This window comes from Oncorhynchus kisutch, linkage group LG11, assembly GCF_002021735.2.
Source record: "Oncorhynchus kisutch isolate 150728-3 linkage group LG11, Okis_V2, whole genome shotgun sequence".
In the NCBI taxonomy this organism is placed as follows: Eukaryota; Metazoa; Chordata; class Actinopteri; order Salmoniformes; family Salmonidae; genus Oncorhynchus; species Oncorhynchus kisutch.
Window position 1 is genome coordinate 42,647,832 of NC_034184.2, and position 19,731 is coordinate 42,667,562.

Sequence of the window (19,731 nt, forward strand, 5' to 3'; positions counted from 1 at the left end):
TCATTGTTAATTTGTTTAGTCATCTCAGTCTGAACCAGGATTTCTATGGAACGCCGTTTCAGTCTTTGCGTGTCAAAAAGGATACACTATTTGACCAATCAGGACCTGAATATGACAGCACAGCACATAATTTAACGCGTTCATAAATTTTCTACGTAGTTAATGCACATTGATTACGCTGTCACAACGGTTCATCGATAAGTATGCTAGGATGCTGGTAAAGTTACCTCGCACACCTACAGTGCTGGTCATAAAAAAGCTAGCTAGCTCATGGATGCAAACAATGTTCTTCCCCATAAACATAACAATTTGTTATAGTAGCATAGCTAGGTGTCATCTAAAATAACCCTAATTTACAAGACAGTTATTTGATTAATGGTGGTCGGGCCCATCTATGTGAAGCTAGCAACAATGAGGATTAGCCACAATAGTGGACTTTGCGGTTAGCCTTAAATCAAAGTATGGCATAATTCTACTATTTGTATTCATTTGCATCACTGTCAATTATATACTTTTTTATTTTGAAGGCAAACCGCAAATTCCACTATTGTGCCTAATCCTTATTGTGGCTAGCTTCACATCACATAACCCGGTCCGGTTGAGCCTCACTAGCCAGATGAAGCTAGCTGGCTGCTTATAACGTTAGCTTTGGGCAAAAGGGTTAAGTAGCTGGCTAGCTATTTATTTTCATGAACTGAAGTTAATTTTCAATAGGCGAACAAGTGGCAACCTAGCTAATACTTACTCCCAAGGATTCCTAAATCCTAATGAAAATGACTGCAGTTTCTGCTGGTCATTGTTTTCAGGCTGGTTGTATTGGTGCTAGCTGGGTACCAAGCTAAAGCTAGCTACCCCAGAAGTTGCGGTCGAACAAATTGTGCTTTATTGGTACCTACGTGGTATTGTAAACACATTTTTTGTGGCCGGTGTTTGCTTGTTTGCAGACTTTATTATTTTTTTTTTACAGCTTTGACAGTGCTACTGTATATTATTTGACACACAATGACCCAAACGGCGTTCCATAGTATGTATGTTGACAAGCTAATAGCAGTGACTCTCTTACTGTGAAACTCCAGTAGGGCAACGTCTGAAAAATAGCGCACTTGGTAGTGTGTACCGGTGCTCGACCAGTCGGCGAAAGCCAACATCACCCACGACAGAGAACGGTTTATTGTCAATGGCAATGAATTCCATTATCTTGGCTTTAATGGATTTCGCCTTTGAGTTGTTTCGCTTAAATTTTCTTACTCTTTCAAATGACTGCTGGACTTGTTGAATGCTCACTCCACACAGCAGACATTGTGGGCTAGGTTAGGAATGCTGTGTTGCATGTGTTGCTCCAACTTTTTATGTGGTGTCATTACATCATGTACCACCTACATTATATAGGTATCCACGTCAGCTTTGACATCGGTTTTGCACATCTTCGTTAAACTAGACATCGGGCCGATGTTGGCATTTTTAACTAATTTCGGCCGACTCCAATATGTTCACCGATATATTGTGCACCCTACTTTGCAGCAATGGTAGTACAGGTGCAAGGCTTAAACCTTTTGAAAGGGACGCAGTGTGAGACCCAAACCGTTGCTGGCAGCAGCATTGTGAATTGAGACGTGGAATTTTCTGAACTTTTCGTATGGTTTTGATGAAAAACTGATGATTACAAAAAAAGGCGGTTTAAACGTGAAGATATTTTCCATTTGTCACATCCCTAATATGTATCTGCTCCTGTGTGTCATTATTTTAAGGTGGAAGAGCTGTGTTTTCCCATAATGATGATGATGCCATTTAGTTTTTTTCAAGTCATTTTAGAAAATGGGATCTTGTGGTGTGAAAATCGTAAAAAATATATACAGTGCCTTGCGAAAGTATTCGGCCCCCTTGAACTTTGCGACCTTTTGCCACATTTCAGGCTTCAAACATAAAGATATAACTGTATTTTTTTGTGAAGAATCAACAACAAGTGGGACACAATCATGAAGTGGAACGACATTTATTGGATATTTCAAACTTTTTTAACAAATCAAAAACTGACAAATTGGGCGTGCAAAATTATTCAGCCCCCTTAAGTTAATACTTTGTAGCGCCACCTTTTGCTGCGATTACAGCTGTAAGTCGCTTGGGGTATGTCTATCAGTTTTGCACATCGAGAGACTGACTGTATATATATCTTTTTTTAAACATATTTTACATTGCTTATGTTACCATAAATAAAACAATGAATATTTTATGGTGTGCGAGTGTTGCTCCTTTTCAATGATGTTGGCTTGTGGCATCTATTTAATCTCTTGCAGCATGTCAGTATCATCATGCATCGGCTCAGAATAGTTTATTAGATTTCATGTCACGTACACAAGTATGTCAGTGAATAGGCTTTGCTATAATGTGCTCTAGTCAATTTGACTTTGTTCTAAATACCGCTGTACCTGATAGCAACTAGTATTGAGATGTCATCCTCCTTTAATCAGAATCATTTCATTTGATGTGCTGTAATTTCAGACATACACTCACGGTTCCTTTACCTGACTGGCTCTGTGCTGTAATTGCGTCTGATCATTCATTCCAAGGCTGATTAACTTGTGCACTCATTTACCCAGACCCCCTGTGTCTCATTCAAATACTGTCTTTAGGTAAATGGCATTCCAAAATGTTCATGTTCCAATTGAGGGCTGTCACTTCAGATTCACTGTAAGTGATTTAATCTCTGATAAGCTGAAGTTTGACTTCCTTTTATAAGTTATCGTAAACTTGGCCTTAGTCAGTTATAATAATGGTGTTTTTCAGGCAGAGCTTTAACTTAGAAGACCCATCAGAAAAAAATACTGATTTGGGGGATTTTCACAAAATGTAATGAATTGAATGGTCATTTGGAGGATGGATTGTTGACGTTTGACATTTTGTATCTAAAAGCATAATTGAGAAATAATTAATCGAAGTTGGCATATGACATTTTGGCCTTACCCAGGCCTCCTTTAAGACTCTCATAATGTTTTATCTCTCTGCAATCTTACTCCATGCCATTGACCTTCTGATTTTGTCTATATTCTAGCATCGCAACTTCATATAGAATTGGAAAACAAGACATAGCGGTGATTGGCTTTCCTCCATCTTTTTTTGTTTTTGCTTGCCCGGATAAAATTACATGCAGAACTATGTTTCATGAACGGAAGATAATCAAGCAAACATCTGCTCCTCAGTTGGCAATGGTGGTTGTGTGAAATTTGCATAAAGTAGAGCGCAACTTTTTCTACTGCTCTGCTAGCAGGGTTCTCACCGCTCACCTTCCCACAATCCCCTGCACATTTCTCAGCGTGCCTTCGCTGAAAATGAATGGGGGCAGTACTTCTCTTGCTGATGCCGTATCTGGTAAAAACACGCTGTTAGACTGAAGAGGGGGTTGAGACCTTACTATATTCCACAATGTTTTCCTAATCATTATTTATTTCAGAATGCTCTCATCAGGGATACAAATGGTTGTCCTTCAATCTACCTTTTTTCTATCTGAACCTCTTGAAATGATTTCTATAGCTTACACTGCAATGAGTGCATCAGACTGGCATTAGCAACATTTGTATAATGGATATAGAGAGGACTACAGTATCCTAGTCTGTGCTGGCAGGAAGCATAGGCAGCTCTATGGTGTTTCTCCACTCACTGGCAATTGGATCCACAGGGCTATACAGTGACTCAGCGGAAGCCAAGTTATCAATCAGAATGGATATAGTGACGCGTCCTTCTCTTGTTCAGCTTTAAGCTTTTTAGTCATTTATGACCACTAGTGTGTGTGTGGGTGTCGGTGTGTCTGTGTTCCTAAAAGTACCTTCCGGTGCATCAGTGTGTGCTTGTGGTCCAGTTAGATTTTGGTAGGAAATGAATCCCCCCCACCCCTCCCAATGAATGTGGCCGTTCTAAACTTAGCCCACTATAATCAATTCTGCCAGCCCGTGGACTGGAGTTTAAGAGTTCCTCTATTGGAAACACACTTCTGCTTGTAATCAATCGTAGGCTTGAGGGCATGCTCAGATTTTCCTCTCTTTCTATTGCACATATACACATACTCTGCAGGCAGAATTCTGAGAGCAGATATTTTAAAAGCCCTCCACATCACAACACATAAATTGACATGTGTATGATGTTCATTTGAAGTGGCATCCCAAACCCCTCCCTCCACTCTCCACCACTAACAGTCTGCACCAGGCAGCCACTTTCTTTACTGTCCAATGCTGCTGCTCTCAAAGCCCTATTGATTCAAACCACTTTTTCGTTGCAGCCACTTTAGGAGAGAGCGAGAGCGGCAGAGTAGAGAGCCAGGGAGAGAGAGAATGGTTGTGTGAGAGAGGGAGAGAAAGACTGGGGAACTGGACACAGACCTTTACAGCTGGCTTTTTGCACAGAGCAGGACTCAGGGCTGCTGCTACTTCCACCGCATCTAATGCTTGTCTCCTGGCAGGAATAACAGAACGGAGAGACAGACGGACGCTGAACGCCAAGGATGACGAGCGCTGCCCCGGCCAGGAAGCCGTACCGCAAGGCTCCGCCTCAGCACCGCGAGACACGAAACAGCCTGCCCTTGTTTCGAGAGGACCTTAGTGGGAGCACGGCGCCTGCCCACACCGCTGGCCCCAACCTGCCTGACCCCTGCCAGGTAATTCGCATTCCAAACCATACCCCAGGTTTTCAGCGATCAAGGTTCACAGACCCCTACCCGAAATGCCCAGTTAGTCCTGAGGGCCGCAATATATTCTCCCCCTCCTGGTCTCTGCTCTCGGACAGCGAACTGGACGTCTCCAGCCTGTCTAGCCTGGAGCTTACCGTCCTTCCCCCACCCCGCATCTTCAGCCATGGAGGCATCACCGTGGGCGTCACTGCCAATCAGACAGCCAGGGATCTACAGGGGACGAGCCACTTCTTGAGCCGCAGTGAGGGCTTACTCGCTCTATCTGGAGACGAGGACCTCAGCTCAGAGGACTCCCAGCGAGGTGGCCACTCCGCCTCCATAGCCCAGTCCAGTCGTAGCATGGAGCGCTCGCTAGCTTTCAAGGACAATGCAGAGATCCTGGTGCCCAGAGGTGGTCAGCACCACCAGCAGACATCCTTCCAGAGACCGGCCCTCCCTCCTAAGGGGATCCTAAAGCAGCCCAACCAGCTGGGCGCACACTTCTCAGACCTCAGGAAGTCCAAGTCTGTTGAAATGCTGGGCCAGAGCCGTGGCTGGAAACCCGGGAGCAAGTCTCTGGACAGGGAGACTGAGAGGAAGGATCTGGGCAAGACCTCTTCTATCAGACAGGTTTCCCCATCTTCTACCTCATCCAGCTCAGCGCCCTCAGAGAGAAAGATACAGTTTCTGGAAAATAAGTTGAAATTCTCCAACTTCCTGAATGATGTCACCACTAGGGTCATCTGCCCTGCCAGAATGCAGATGCTGGGTGGAAAAAAGCAAGAGGCCCCAAGACCAGCTAAGGGTAACCAGCACCAGGCACAGAATGCCCCCCAGACTCCTGAAGTGAAGAAGCGAGGAGCCGAGAGGAAATCTGAGAAGAGCCGGCCGTGGGACGAGTGGTCCTCGGCGCTGACCAGGGACAGGCCTTCCAGGAAGGACAAAGAGGGCCGGCCCAAGACCTGGCGCATCCCCCTTAGGAAGGACAGCCCCGACCAGGATGCAAAGAAGCGTAGGGCAGACCCCCATCGAGAGGGAGCAAGGCCCAAATCGGAGGGGCCCATCTACAGTCATGTGGGGGGTGGAGGGGACTCCAGCTCCCGACGCAGCAGTGAGACTGATTGGGAGGACAAGAGTCGGCAAGGGGAGCATCACCAGCAACAACAGCACCAGCCCTCTCAGCTGGAGACCAGGACACAGCACAAAGACGCTATGAGTAGACCCACAGCTAAATACATGCCCCAGCCTCCTCAATCTGAGAGGGAACAAGTGACAACTGTATCACAACACAGCTCTTTTTCAATTTTATCACAGATCAAGGTATGTGAGGAGAATTTCTCCTTCTTTCCCCCGTTCATTGTTGTACGCCTTCCAGAAAAATAATTGGAAGCCTTCTCAACCAATTTCTGTGTATTGTGTCGAGAGATGATTCAACCTGCGAGTTGCTTAGCTACAACTCTCGTTATTTTATAAATAGAAATTACATTCGCCATTAACTGAAGGTAAGTCATCTCCCTAGATGGCTTGAAAGAGCGTTCAAGTGGCATTCACTAGCCAGCATTCTGGTTCAATCCAAACTGAAAAGTTCAGTCTTGTGCAGCTGTGTCATGTGAGTCTATCATTATACTTTTAGATAGCTTTATTTATTGCATGGTATTCTGCTGTAGCTACAGTTGCAGCCAAATATATTGGCACACTTTCACTTTTCTTTAAAAAAAAGAAAAATCCCCGAAAAATTTAAAAGTGTCTGTTCTCATCTTGTTATTCGATTGTCAACATTGCAGAACCAATTTTATTTTTGTTAACTTAAGACAAATGGACACATTTTTGGCAACCTGGAGCTAGTACTCGGTTGCACAGCTTTTGGCCAAGATAACTGCTAAATACAGCCCTGATCTCTATAGCCAAAGAACTTCAATTTAGTTGAATTGGTCCGTAGATCATTTCCCCCAGGATTTAGGCTGGTTTAGGTGGGTTTCATGCATCAATCGGGCTTCCTTGTGTCTCCTTCCACAGTGGGGTCTTCCTATGTTAACCAACAACCAAATTAAGCATTCAAAGAAATGTACACCCTCCCTATAATCAAACATGAGGGAGGTTCGACAATGCTGTGGGGTTGCATTGCTGCCTCTGGTACTGTGAGCCTTGAATGTGTGACATCATGAAATCAGCCAATTATGAAGGTGTTTGAGTGTAATGTTCAACCTTGTGTCCAAAAGCTGTCTCTGTTGAAGGTTGTGGGTCTTCCAGCAGGACAACTCCAAAGAAACATCAAAAGCACACTGGACTATTTCAATAAAAAACAGTGGACTGTTCTGGATTGGCCAGAGGAGAGGCCATAACCTATGGCAAGAGCTGAAAACAGCAGTTGGTGGAGGTTACCCCTCCAACATTGAAGAATTAGAGCAATTTGCTGCTGAAAATCTGCAAAATTGCCAGTAGAAAGGTTCAGCAAGCTCAAAGATGGCTAAAATAAGAGTTGGTCTGCTGTTATCTTGGCCAAAGGCTGTGCAACCAAGTACTAGCTCCGGGGTGCCAACATTTTGTCCATGCAGTTTGTCTTTATTTTCTAAATTAAAATAGTAAACTTAAGTTTCCAAAAATATAATTGGTTCTGCAATGACGGAAATCGAATAACAAGGTGTGGGGACCAAATGTTTTTTTTTAAATTATGCCTCTAACAAATATTATTAATTATTAAAGTGCAATTATCCTACAGAGATGAGACTACCATATTCTTAAATCTAATGCTGATAACTAGCCTCTTAAGTGCTGTAGATGTGCAGATGGCCCCTCTGTAAACGGATGGCTTTTTTAGTTGGCAGAATGACAGGGGCTGTCAAATTGATTTCATAGCTCCATGAGGCGTGTACGTATTGACCTATGCAGCTAAGAGAGACACAATTTAAAATTATGCCCTGGCTGCTCATCTCTGTAAACCTTTGGCTTCAACAGAAATGTGGCTAACACTGAAAACTACCAAGGAATCTGTGCGGTGCAAAATTCTTTATTATAAACATAGAACCGGTGTACAATTTATGCTTCAACTTCTACCTTGAAAGCCAGTGATTTTTGACATTGTGGATTGTTGTCAGAGTGCGTCTCAGCTTTTTCCAAGGTCTGCTCACTGCCCGTCTCGCTCAATGCCTCAAGGTTGTAGATAGCCTTTTTAAAAGTAATTACCAATGTTTTCCCCCATATGGCAGAGTTTGCCAGGGCAGCTGAGATTTTATGTTTTTTTTCTTGACAATGCTTTATTCTCAGGAAATTACAGCCAGTCCAGCAAAATCTCTGTTGCCAACATATCCACAATGGCCAAATGTAATGGGATGTTTCTGTTGTTGCAGGACTCCTTATCAGATGCAGACAGGATCAAGTAAGTGGTTATTTTATCTCCTCATGCTTACTTTGGTAAATATATGTTATGTTTTCTATGAAATGCTTCAGCCACAGGATTGAAAATACCCAAATTTGACTTAGTTTAAACAAACAGAAAAAAGTCAACTTATGTATGTCTTGGCATGGTTCTTTGGCGATGGGTTTCTGTGTCTATTTGCCTTCCTCACTTTGAGCCCAGTGTTGACACCGCTACAGTGTACTGTATAACTCTGTCTTTACTGTGTGTGAAGCTGTAGCCCTGGGTGGCAAGACCTGATTGGCAGTGGGTAGATAGGCTGCTTATAGTGGACAGCGAGGTTGGCACCGAGCCATGGCCACAGCCAGCCTTTCACTGGAACCCCCCAGCTGCTCCGGTCTAGACGCTTCCTGGGGAGAGGGAGCCGGGCAGGCCACACTCTGTGTTTTTACATGTAGTCCTCTTTAAAACAACCGATCCCAGTCCTCTTTAAAGTGAACGCTGGGCTGGGCCTCTCCAGTGGCGCAGGGGATGAAAGGCACTGTAGTAATGCCGCAGGGCTAGAGGCGTTACTACAGACCCAGGTTCATTCCCGGGCTGTGTCACAACTGGCCGTGGCCCGGAGTCCCATAGGACGCCACACAATTGGCCCATCGTTGACCAGGTTAAGGGAGGGTTTGGCCTGGGGGGGCTATACTTGGCTCATCGTGCCCTAGCGACTCCTTGTGGCAGGCCAGGCACCTATAGGCTGACCCTGGTTGCCAGTTGAATGGTGTTTCTTCTGACACATTGGTGCGGACTGGCTGCCGGGTTAAGCTGGCGGGTGTTAAGGGTCATTTTTTTGGAGGACGCATAACAACCCCCTTCGCCTCTCCTGAGCCCGTTAGGGAGTTGCAGCGATGAGACACGATCAAAATTTTGGGAGAAAAAAAGGGGGTAAAAATAAGCTAAATAACTATTCTTTTGTATTCACACTGCCCTTGCCTTTATAAGTGGACTCAACTCTTTTGCCAGTTCACTTCATCTATTTTGTGGTCCGAGTCCTCTTTGCATTCACATTGCTATGTTTAGAGAGGAACCAAGATCTTTTTCCAACATTCACTCAATGTACTGTGGGTTTTTACAAAGTGCAGGACAAGCCATTCCATCAATGTGTTATGGAACAGTTAAATATACCTACTTCAAGTGCATTCGGAAAGTGTTCAGACCCCTTTACTTTTTATTTTATGTTACAGCCTTATTCTAAAATGTATTAAATATGTTGTTTTCCTCATCAATCTAAACACAATACCCCATAATGACAAAGTGAAAACAGGTCTTTAGAAATGTTTGCAAATGTATTAAAAATAAAAACCGATAGCTTATTTACTTAAGTTTTCAGACCCTTTGCTATGAGACTTGAAATTGAGCTCCGGTGAATCCTGTTTCCATTGATCATCCTTGAGATGTTTCTACAACTTGATTGGAGTCCACCTGTGGTAAATTCAATTGATTGGACATGGTTTGGAAAGGCACACATCTGTCTATATAAGGTCCCACAGTTGACGGTGCATATCAAAGCAAAAACCAAGCCATAAGATCAAAGGAATTGTCCATAGAGCTCAGAGACAGGATTGTGTCGAAAGCACATACCTGGGGAAGGGTACCAAAACATTTCTGCAGCATTGAAGGTCCCCAAGAACACAGTGGCCTCCATCATTCTCAAATAGAAGAAGTTTGGAACCAACAAGACTCTTCTTAGAGCCTGACCAAACTGAGCAATTGGGGGAGACCAAGAACCCGATCGTCACTCTGACAGAGCTCCAGAGTTCCTCTGTGGAGATGGGAGAACCTTCCAAAAGGACAGCCATCTCTGCAGCACTCCAATAATCAGGCCTTTATGGTAGAGTGGCCAGACGGAAGCCACTCCTTAGTAAAAGGCTCATGACAGCCTGTTTGGAGTTTGAAAAAAGGCACCTTAATGACTCTGACCATGAGAAACAAGGTTCTTTGGTCTGATGGAACCAAGATTGAACTATTTGGCCTGAATGCCAAGCGTCACATCTGAAGGAAACCTGGCACCATTTCTATGGTGAATCATGATGGTGGCAGCATAATGCTGTGGGGATGTTTTTCAGCGGCAGGGACTGGGAGACATAACAGGATTGAGGGAAAGATGAACGGAGCAAAGTACAGAGAGAGATCCTTGATGGAAACCTGCCCCAGAGCGCTCAGGACCTCAGACTGGGGCAAAGGTTCACCTTCCAACAGGACAACGACCCTAAGCACGCAGCCAAGGCAACACAGGAGTGGCCTCGGGACAATTCTCAATGTCCTTGAGTGGCCCAGCCAGAGCCCGGACTTGAACACGATTTGAACATCTCTGGAGAGACTTATTTTTTTAGAACTATTTTTCTACATTATAGGATAATAGTGAAGACATCAAAACTATGAAATAACACTAATAGAATCATGTAGTAATCAAAAAAGTGTAACAAATCAAGATATATTTTATATTTGAGATTCTTCAAAGTAGCCACCCTTTGCCTTGACAGCTTTGCACATGCTTGGTATTCTCTCAACCAGCTTCATGAGGTAGTCACCTGGAATACATTTCAATAATCAGGTGTGCCTTGTTAAAAGTTCATTTTTGGGATTTCTTTCCTCAATGCATTTGAACCAACCAGTTGTGTTGTGACAAGGTAGTGGTGGTATACAGAAGATAGCCCTATTTGGTAAAATACCAATTCCATATTATGGCAAGAACTGTTCAAATAAGCAAAGAGAAATGACAGTCCATTATTTTAAGAAATTCAAATCAGTCAATCAGGAAAATGTCAAGAACTTTGAAAGCGCAATTGCAAAAACCACTAGCTCTCATGAGGACCGCCACAGGAAAGGAAGACCCACAGTTACCTCTGCTACAGAAGATAAGTTAACTAGAGTTACCAGCCTCAGAAATTGCAGCCCAAATAAATGCTTCACAGATTTCAAGTAACAGACACATCTCAACATCAACTGTTCAGAGGAGACTGCGTGAATCAGGCCTTCATGGTTGAATTTCTGAAAAGAAACCACTACTAAAGGACACCAATAAGAAGAGACTTGCTTGGGCCAAGAAACACGAGCAACGGACATTAGACAGGTGGAAATCTGTCCTTTGGTCTGGTGAGTCCAAATGTGAGTTTTTTTAGTTCCAACCGCTGTCTTTGTGAGACGCAGAGTAGGTGAATGGATGGTCTCTGCATGTGTGGTTCCCACCGTGAAGCATGGAGGAGGTGGTTTGGGAGTGCTTTGCTGGTGACACTGATTTATTTAGAATTCAAGACACACTTAACCAACATGGCTACCACAGCTTTCTGCAGTGATAGTCCCACTAAGCGCAAACTAGATGGGATTTAATTTGTTTTTCAACAGGACAATGACCCAAAACACACATCCAAGCTGTGTAAGGGCTATTTGACCAAGAATGAGAGTGATGTGGTGCTGCGTCAGATGGCCTGGCCTCCACAATCACCCGACCTAAACCCAGTTGAGATGGTTGGAATTAGTTGGACCGCAGAGTGAAGGAAAAGCAGCCAACAAGTGCTCAACATACGTGGGAACTCCTTCAAGGCTGTTGGAAAATGTAGAAATGTAGAAAATAGTGAAAATAAAGGAAAACCCATAGGTAGGTGTGTCCAAACTTTAATGATTCTATAAACCTGTTTTTCCTTTGTCATTATGGGGCATTGTGTCTAGATTGATGAGGAAATAAAAATGTAATCCATTTTAGAATTAAGGCTGTAACGCAACAAAATATGGAAAAAGTCCAGGGGTCTGAATACTTTCCAAATGCACTGTACATTTTAATAGCAAATATTGCATTTAGTTAAAAGGTGAGACAATATTTGCAATCAGAAAATACTATTAAAATAGTAAATATTATTGGTAACAGAATAAATAGCATAAGAATAACCACTGATTAAATAATGCTGTAATTGAAAATTGTACACCCATTGTAGGCCCCTTTTAAGAGCTAGAAATGATTTTGTACCCAATGTTGTGATTCTCACCAAATATGTTGGTTTCTTCTCACACTATTTAAACCCCACAATAAAATAAACAGTTCATGAAGCTCTTAGCCTATAGATCACATATACCAAACAAATAATCTGAACTAAAAACTCAAACATTTTTACTGTCTGTGCATCCTTGACAATCGCTAATGAATATCCAACAACAGCACAAGTTTTTTTCGGCGAACCTGGGGTGTAATCATTGGCCAAACAGTGAACTAAAACAAGAGTTTCTTTTGGACAAATTCAGGTAGGTTTCTCCCCGTTCTGTCTGCTTCCGTTTAAGAAATGCTTCGCAACAGAATTTGCATAATAAATATGACCCTACATATCATCTTCTCTCTTTTGTGGCACCAATGTGAAGGGTTATGGCAGGGGAAATGGTGTTGCAGTAATCTAGTGTGTATGCGGGAATAATGACAATGGAACCTGCAGAGCTTTTTGTTCACATTGCCTAAAAAAATAGGGAACCGGACCATGGAATTCAAGTGAAACGAACTCTCGAGATGGTCTCAGTTCGGTTTGCTTCGTGGGCTCTTTTGAAGGGTCGGAGTTCCTTTGGAGTCTTCACGCTGCACCAAAAAATAAGCGAATCGCACTTAGTTCACAAAAATTGGCTGAAAGTGACCAAGTGTGAATACACCCTCAGACACCCAGCCTCTGCGTCAGTAGCACTGAGACGGAGGGGAAGGAGGGTTCATAGAGATGTGGGAGATCCCATCTGGTGCGACGATGACTAGGCCCTGCGGTGTGTTCGAATGGGCACTGCACAGGTGGGCGAATGGAAGAGGAGCAGGTTGCTGTTAGCACCAACATCTGTCAACCACACCGCCCTCCTCCCACCCCAGACTGGGCTCAGAGTGAATCTGTGTGATCAGTGCCATCTCCCTGCCGGACCTCCCTGAGAGCCTCGGCAGTCCTGGCTGTGAAAGCACACACCTGCTGCTGCCACACAGCTAATGATGAGTCAAAGCAGAGACCGACCACTAGTTCTAGTTACAGATGGCACTCTCACCTCCATCAGTCCTCCTGTCCTCCTCCGCTCCACTTCCTCTCCCACAGGAATCCCTATACTCAGCTAATTACTACTAAATCTATCAAGTGTGTGTGTCACAGTGCCTGTGTTTTTGAAGTTTCATCTGATCCTCTCACAGTGAAGTCCAGCGCAGTCTCTGTCTCTGTGGTACGCTACAAGTGAAGTGCCCCTTGGTGTCAGTGAACAAGCTGTGACGTGCGCGCTAGGGTAAATGTTGTCAGGCCACTATCCACATGTATGGGCATCAGACTGCAATGCATAATGAATTTCCGCTGACGTAGCGGCTGTTGGATCCTCCCTCCCTCTCTCTTCCCTGTGGTGGGAAATGCTGGTACGCTGCTTTGTGGCACACAGGCAACATAATCGATTGGCCTAGATGCCCCTGTGCTCGTGTGGGATGTTGAATAATTCTGTGGGAGACGACCTGTGTCTGACTGAATACAACCGGACCTGAGCTGAGTGCTGCTGTTAATGAGTACCGCCCAGTTGCCCACTCTTGCCCTGGAATTCCTCAAGGCACCAAATAGAGGCTAGAGCATGTTCTGTCTCCCCAGTAGTAGAGCGGTTTTGTCATGGCTGAATCTTGGCTGTTGGTCTACTGCATATGCTGCAGAGGACTGTGAGGAGCAAATCTCCCAACATGTGTTTCTCTGATGAATGGGATTACCGACACGTCGATTGACGGACAGATCTTCCTCCTCTCTCTCCCTCCTTCCACCACACCCCTCTGAAGGGGGAACATGTCAGGAAAAAGTCCAGCTTGGCCAGGGATAGTTCCCCATTCTCCGCTGGAACCTCGCTGTGCCTCAAGAGTTTTAAACTGCCTCTGCCTCTCAACCAGCCATGCTCAACCATGCTTATTTTAATTAGAGGCTTTTTGTTTACCTCTCTTCCCATATGCCGGGTCTGATTTTCTGTTTGGTTGACTAGACGTAACACACACATGCATCCTTCCAGCCTTTATCTCGAGACGTATACCCGTTGTATTCTGTCACTCAGTGTCAGGTTGTGACTACCATGGGATAAGGGGCCTATAAAAGACCGATAAGAAGCGACAGTGATGAGATGACTGATGTTGTTGCCGTGAAGCAGTCAGGGAAATAGACATCAGAGGCCTAGGGATGGCTGTCGGTCTGTTGGCCATCCTAAGAGTTGCTGTTGGGTGTTTCGATGTAGGCCTATGGCAAAAGTAGTTTTTCTTCCCAGCTCACTATGATGAACATGCCTACCTCTCTGATCACAAGGACAAAGTTTAATGCTTGTAAAAAAAATATAAAAAACTGACCTCTGAGAACGTCTTACAATCCCAGTCTTTCAAATTACTTTCTGAAAGCTTTTGAATCTCTGTTTTCTCTTATCACAGTTATTTCCCCAATGTGCCACTCTCCTCCACCTCTTTGTTGGCTCCTGTGGAGCATCTCAGTATGCAAGGCTGTTAGAGCTGTTTGTAACACAGCCGAAAAAGTATCCCAACCACTGTGGACTCAGGTGATAGGTTCTCAGAAATTGCAAGACCCTTTCATGCTGTGATATGCTTATTTTGCTTTGCTGTTGTAAATCATCCAGGTTAGATCCGAAGTTCCTGATACCTTGCTTTTATATACACACTGTGCATTGGTTAGCAGGAGTTGAGTTCTGTGTAAATCTTGTATTGTACCATATAATGCATCTACATTTTTCCTCAATGCTTACATTTACAGCAGAATAGCTATTCTTTACCCAAGGCATAAGCTTAGCTTCTTATAAAGGTCAAATAGGAGGCGCTTATTTGTAACCTGTCCGGTGTGAAATTAAAATGTTGCCATCATTGATGCTGACCCTGGAGCAATTGGGGTTAGGTGCCTTGAAAATCGACAGATTTTTCACCTAGTCGACTCTGGGATTCAAACTAGCAACCTTTCGGTTACTGGAATAACGCTCTTACCGCTAGGCTATCTGCTGCCCCACACTGTGTGCTTAGGGTCATTGTCCTATTGGAAGGTGAACCTTTGCTCCAGCCTGAGGTCCAGAGCGCTCTGGAACAGGTTTTCATCAAGGATTTCTCTTACTTTGCTCTGTTCATCTTTCCTTTGACCCTGACTAGGTAGGGAGCTACAAAGGAAGGAGCAGGACCTTGGTCAGCTCCAGTGCCTGCCCGCTGAAAAACCATCATGTTTCACCGTAGGGATGGCCAGATTTCCTCCAGACATGACGCTTTGCATGCAGGCCAAATAGTTACATTTTGGTTTCATCAGACCAGAGAATCTTGCTTCTCAAGGTCTGAGAGTTCTTTAGGTGTCTTTTGGCAAACTCCAAGCGGGCTTTCATACATTTTTACTGAGCGGTGGCTTCCGTCTAACCACTCTACCATAAAGGCCTGATTGATGAAGTGATAGTTGTCCTTTTGGAAGGTTCTCGCATCTCCACAGAGGAACTCTGGAGCTCTGTCAGTGACCATCGGATTCTTGGTCACCTCCCTAAACAAGGCCCTTGTCTCGGAGCTCGATGGACAATTCCTTTGACCTCATGCCTTTGTTTTTGCTCTGACATGCACTGTCATCTGTGGGACCTTATATAGACAGGTGTGTGTGCCTTTCCAAGTCATGTCCAATCAATTGAATTTACCACAGCTGTTCTCCAATCACTTTGTAGAAACATCTCAAGGATGATCATTGGAAACAGGATGCACCTGAGCTCAATTTCGAGTCTCATAGCAAAGGGTCTGAATACTTATGTAAATTAGAATGTTTTTTTTGTAACATTTTTAATAATCAATCAAATGTATTTATGAAGTCTCAATTTCTAAAACCTATTTATGCTTTGTCTTTATGGGGTATTGTGTGTAGATTGTGTAAATATGTAATCAATATTAGAATAAGGCTGTAACAAATTGTGGGGAAGTGATCTGAATACTTTCCGTATGTGTTGTATACATGCGTACAGAGCACACATTTATCTCAAGTAAACATGTACAGGGTTACAGGGTATTACCTAATCAAAAGAGAACTATCGCGCTCGCCCAGAAGCTTGGCTGTTGCGTAAAACCTGCAAATTCAGACAAATGTAAAAGGGTTTGCACTCAAAAAGATGTTGCATAAAGCTTATTCTATGTTTTTAATTATTTTCACTTTAACAGGGATAGCATACACATACGTTTCGGCTTTACAACCTTTAGTGTGTAGGTACAATTTTCTTTTAATTCAAAATAGCATTTGTACAGAACAACAGATGAGCAGCAGGTCCTACTAATCACGATTGCCATTCATCTGCCAAACAGGGATGTGGCTTTACCAGTATAGAAATTAGTCACAAAGAAATACAGAGTTATAGGGTATGGGAGTAGTCATGAAGGGTAACTCAGAAATCATTACCGCCCCTGGTGTTTGCTCACCTAATTACATCATATCAATTCATGAGCCAGCCCACCACAAAGTACAGTTGCAAAGAAAACGGCATATCAGACAGGCCTATAAAAAGGAAAAGATTAAGATGGGCAAAAGAACCGACACTGGACAGAGGAACTCTGCCTAGATGGCCAGCATCCCGGGGTCGCCTCTTCACTGTTGACGTTGAGACTGGTTTTTTGAGGGTACTATTAAATGAAGCTGCCAGTTGAGGACTTGAGGCGTCTGTTTCTCAAACTAGATGCACTAATGTACTTGTCCTCTTGCTCAGTTGTGCATCAGGGCCTCCCACTCCTCTTTCTATTCTGGTTAGAGCCAGTTTGCTCGGTTCTGTGAAGGGAATAGTACACAGCTTTGTACGAGATCTTCAGTTTCTTGGCAATTTCTCACATGGAATAGCCTTAATTTCTCAGAACAAGAATAGACTGATGAATTTCAGAAGAAAGTTCTTTGTTTCTAGCCATTTTGAGCCTGTAATCAAACCCACAAAGGCTGATGCTCCAGATACTCAACTTGTCTAAAGAAGGCCAGATTTATTGCTTCTATAAACAGAACAAATTTTCAGCTGTGCTAAGATAATTGCAAAAGGGTTTTCTAATGATCAATTAGCCTTTTAAAATAATAAACTTGGATTAGCTAACACCACGTGCCATTGGAACACAGGAGTGATGGTTGCTGATAATGGGCCTATGTAGATATTCCATTAGAAATCAGCCGATTCTAGCTACAATAGTCATTTACAACATTAACAATGTCTACACTGTATTTCTGATTAATGTGATGTTATTTTAATGGACAAAAAAATGAGCTTTTCTTCTAAGAACAAGGCCATTTCTAAGTGACCCCAAACTTTTGAACGGTAATGTATGTTTGCTAGATTTCTTGAACATTTATCGGTGAATAAAGGTGAATTCTGGAAGGAAGAATTTAAATAGGAGTCTGTGTCAATGTTTTTATTGACAATACACTTGATGCCATTACGGCTATCATTGAAAGTAAGTAAGTAGTTTACAGAACTTGATTCTGTTTTTGTTAAGAAACTGGTTTCTGTTTAAACTTGTGTTTTGAGCTTTATCAAGCCAGGCATCAAGCGAAAACGCTCAAGGAGAGGATGAATACTATCTGTAGGTTTTCTGTAAACTGAAGTACTTGTTACAAAAGGGACAATCTATATCTTAAGAAATCTATAGTTAATGCTATTTTCCGTAGTGAAGGAAATTGTTTGATTGTAGTTAAGAAGTTCATTTAATTTCAGAACCCGTTCAGATCATAAAGCAATCTTCTGTATATCGGGTCCAATATTTAACATGATCTTTGTAAGGATTATTTTCATGAATAAAATCCCATTTGAATTTTCCCAAGAATAGATTTGCGTGGTTGGGAGCTAATGGTGTACCCGTTGCTGTTCCAAAAGTCTCTAGGTAGTGGTATTTATCAAATAGAAAATTGTTTTTAGTAAGCATTAGTTGTGCAAGCTCAATTATGTAATTTGTAGGCACATTGCTTAAGCGGCTGGAGAGGAAGAATTGGAGGGCCTCTTCATTTGCAATATTGGTGTTATGGAAAACCGGGGGCCAGCAGACCTCTACAAAGGAAGGAGCAGGACCATGGTCAGCTCCAGAGGGCTAGAGAGAACAAGGTGAGTCAGCGCCATGGACAGCTCTACAGGCACCAACTGGGGCTGGTGATCCATGGAAGACGCTGTAACTCAGCTGGTGCAAGCCCAAAGCCTCCTTGCCCTTCAGGAGGCCTTCACACAGCTTAGTCAAGCCATGGTTCGGCCGAATCGAATGGTGGAACCAGGCAAGATCCTCGCCAAGCTAACTGCTGAAGATGACAAGGAGCTTATCTAGAGGTATTTGAGCGCACCACAGAGAAAGAGTGATGTCCCTAGGAGGACTTGGCTGGCAAAGTGGCCCCTTTCTGACTGGAGAAGCCCAGAAGGCCTGTAGGGACTTGGCGGATGTCGACAACTATGCTGCTCTGAAAACTGACATCTTGGCCCATTTATAGGCACAACCTACCAACCCGGGCTGTTCCACTCCTGGGCCTATGATGGCAACGCCCCAGTAAGACCTCAAATACCCGAGCTGGTTAGATTAACTACAAGTTGGCTTACCACGGGGGACGGGCCATCAGCTATAGATTGACTGGTAATAGACAAATGTATCCTCCCCACCGACTCAAAGCTCCATGCTGCCCAGAGCAACCCCAGTCAGTTGATGCCCTGCTCGCTCTTAATAGAAAATCACCAGGTTACTGTGGAGGTGTTTGCGAAGGCCAGAGCCCAGTAGGCCTGAAGTCAAGGCCCGAACCAACGCGTGGTAGAAAGGGAGACGCCTATATGAACCCCACTTCAAGACTGCCTCCTATTACTGAACCCAGATCACCCCCGAGGCGGCGGCGGCTGATAGTTAGCGGGAGCCAGAGAAGGTGTTACAACTGTGGCCAGAAGGGACACCTGGCCTGGAGCTGCCCACGAAACGAGTCCTTGCCGACGGCCAGTCACTACCTGCTGGGGCCATGAAGCAACTGCAGCCCCCCAGATCCAAAAGATGCGGGCCTCCCGCTGTCTTATTTTAGTGTGAGTTTCACCTCTGACTCCCCTGGGCTGCCACAGTATATAGTTATGAGACATCAAAAGCAACTGTTTGACTAATGGATAAATGTGTTTGTCCACATAACGAGACACTTTCTGTTTGGGAGCCAGTACCTGAAACGATAGGTCTTAATGGAGGGTCTGTGGTTGATTTGTGTCTAAACTGTAGGTTTTGGGACAAAGATATTTAAATTCCTGTTCTGTCATCCATTTATTTGAAGTTTTTAATGAGGACTTTATTAATTGAAAATCTATTTCTTGTAACATATTTTTAATCATCTAACATACAATTTTTTTCGATATACATGTTGGTATTAGAAATCACAATTCCACCTCCCTTATCTGATCTCTGTATCATTAAGTCATCAAGAGCGTTGTTTTTTTTTTTTTTATTCCTGGAAAGGTATTGTTTACGTTGTAAATGTGGACTTTCACTTTGTTTCTTTTGTTGGATGTTAATTACATTTTCTACCAGTCTGCAAAATGTACTAACTGATGGGTTATTTACAAAAGGACTGAAGGTACTGGGTAGTACCCACAGACTGTGCCAAATACCAATTTTCTGCCTGTTACTCAAACCTGTGCCCAGAAGAAAGCGTGAAATCCTGTGTATATTTATAGAGTAAAACATTGGTCGCCCCCCCACCAACCAGAACATACCACA

General features: G+C 43.6%; 1 protein-coding gene across 2 annotated transcripts in view; it reads left to right on the forward strand.

The window, feature by feature from the left end:
- Positions 1 to 19,731, forward strand: part of LOC109898836 (tight junction-associated protein 1-like) — a 131,009-nt gene that overhangs the window by 79,984 nt on the left and 31,294 nt on the right. For both annotated transcript variants that reach the window (XM_031835825.1, XM_031835824.1), the window contains 2 exons: positions 4,451 to 4,645; positions 8,005 to 8,033. In XM_031835825.1, the coding sequence (XP_031691685.1) occupies positions 4,493 to 4,645; positions 8,005 to 8,033 (182 nt within the window). In that variant the 5' untranslated portion in view covers positions 4,451 to 4,492. The remainder of the gene's footprint in view (positions 1 to 4,450; positions 4,646 to 8,004; positions 8,034 to 19,731) is intronic.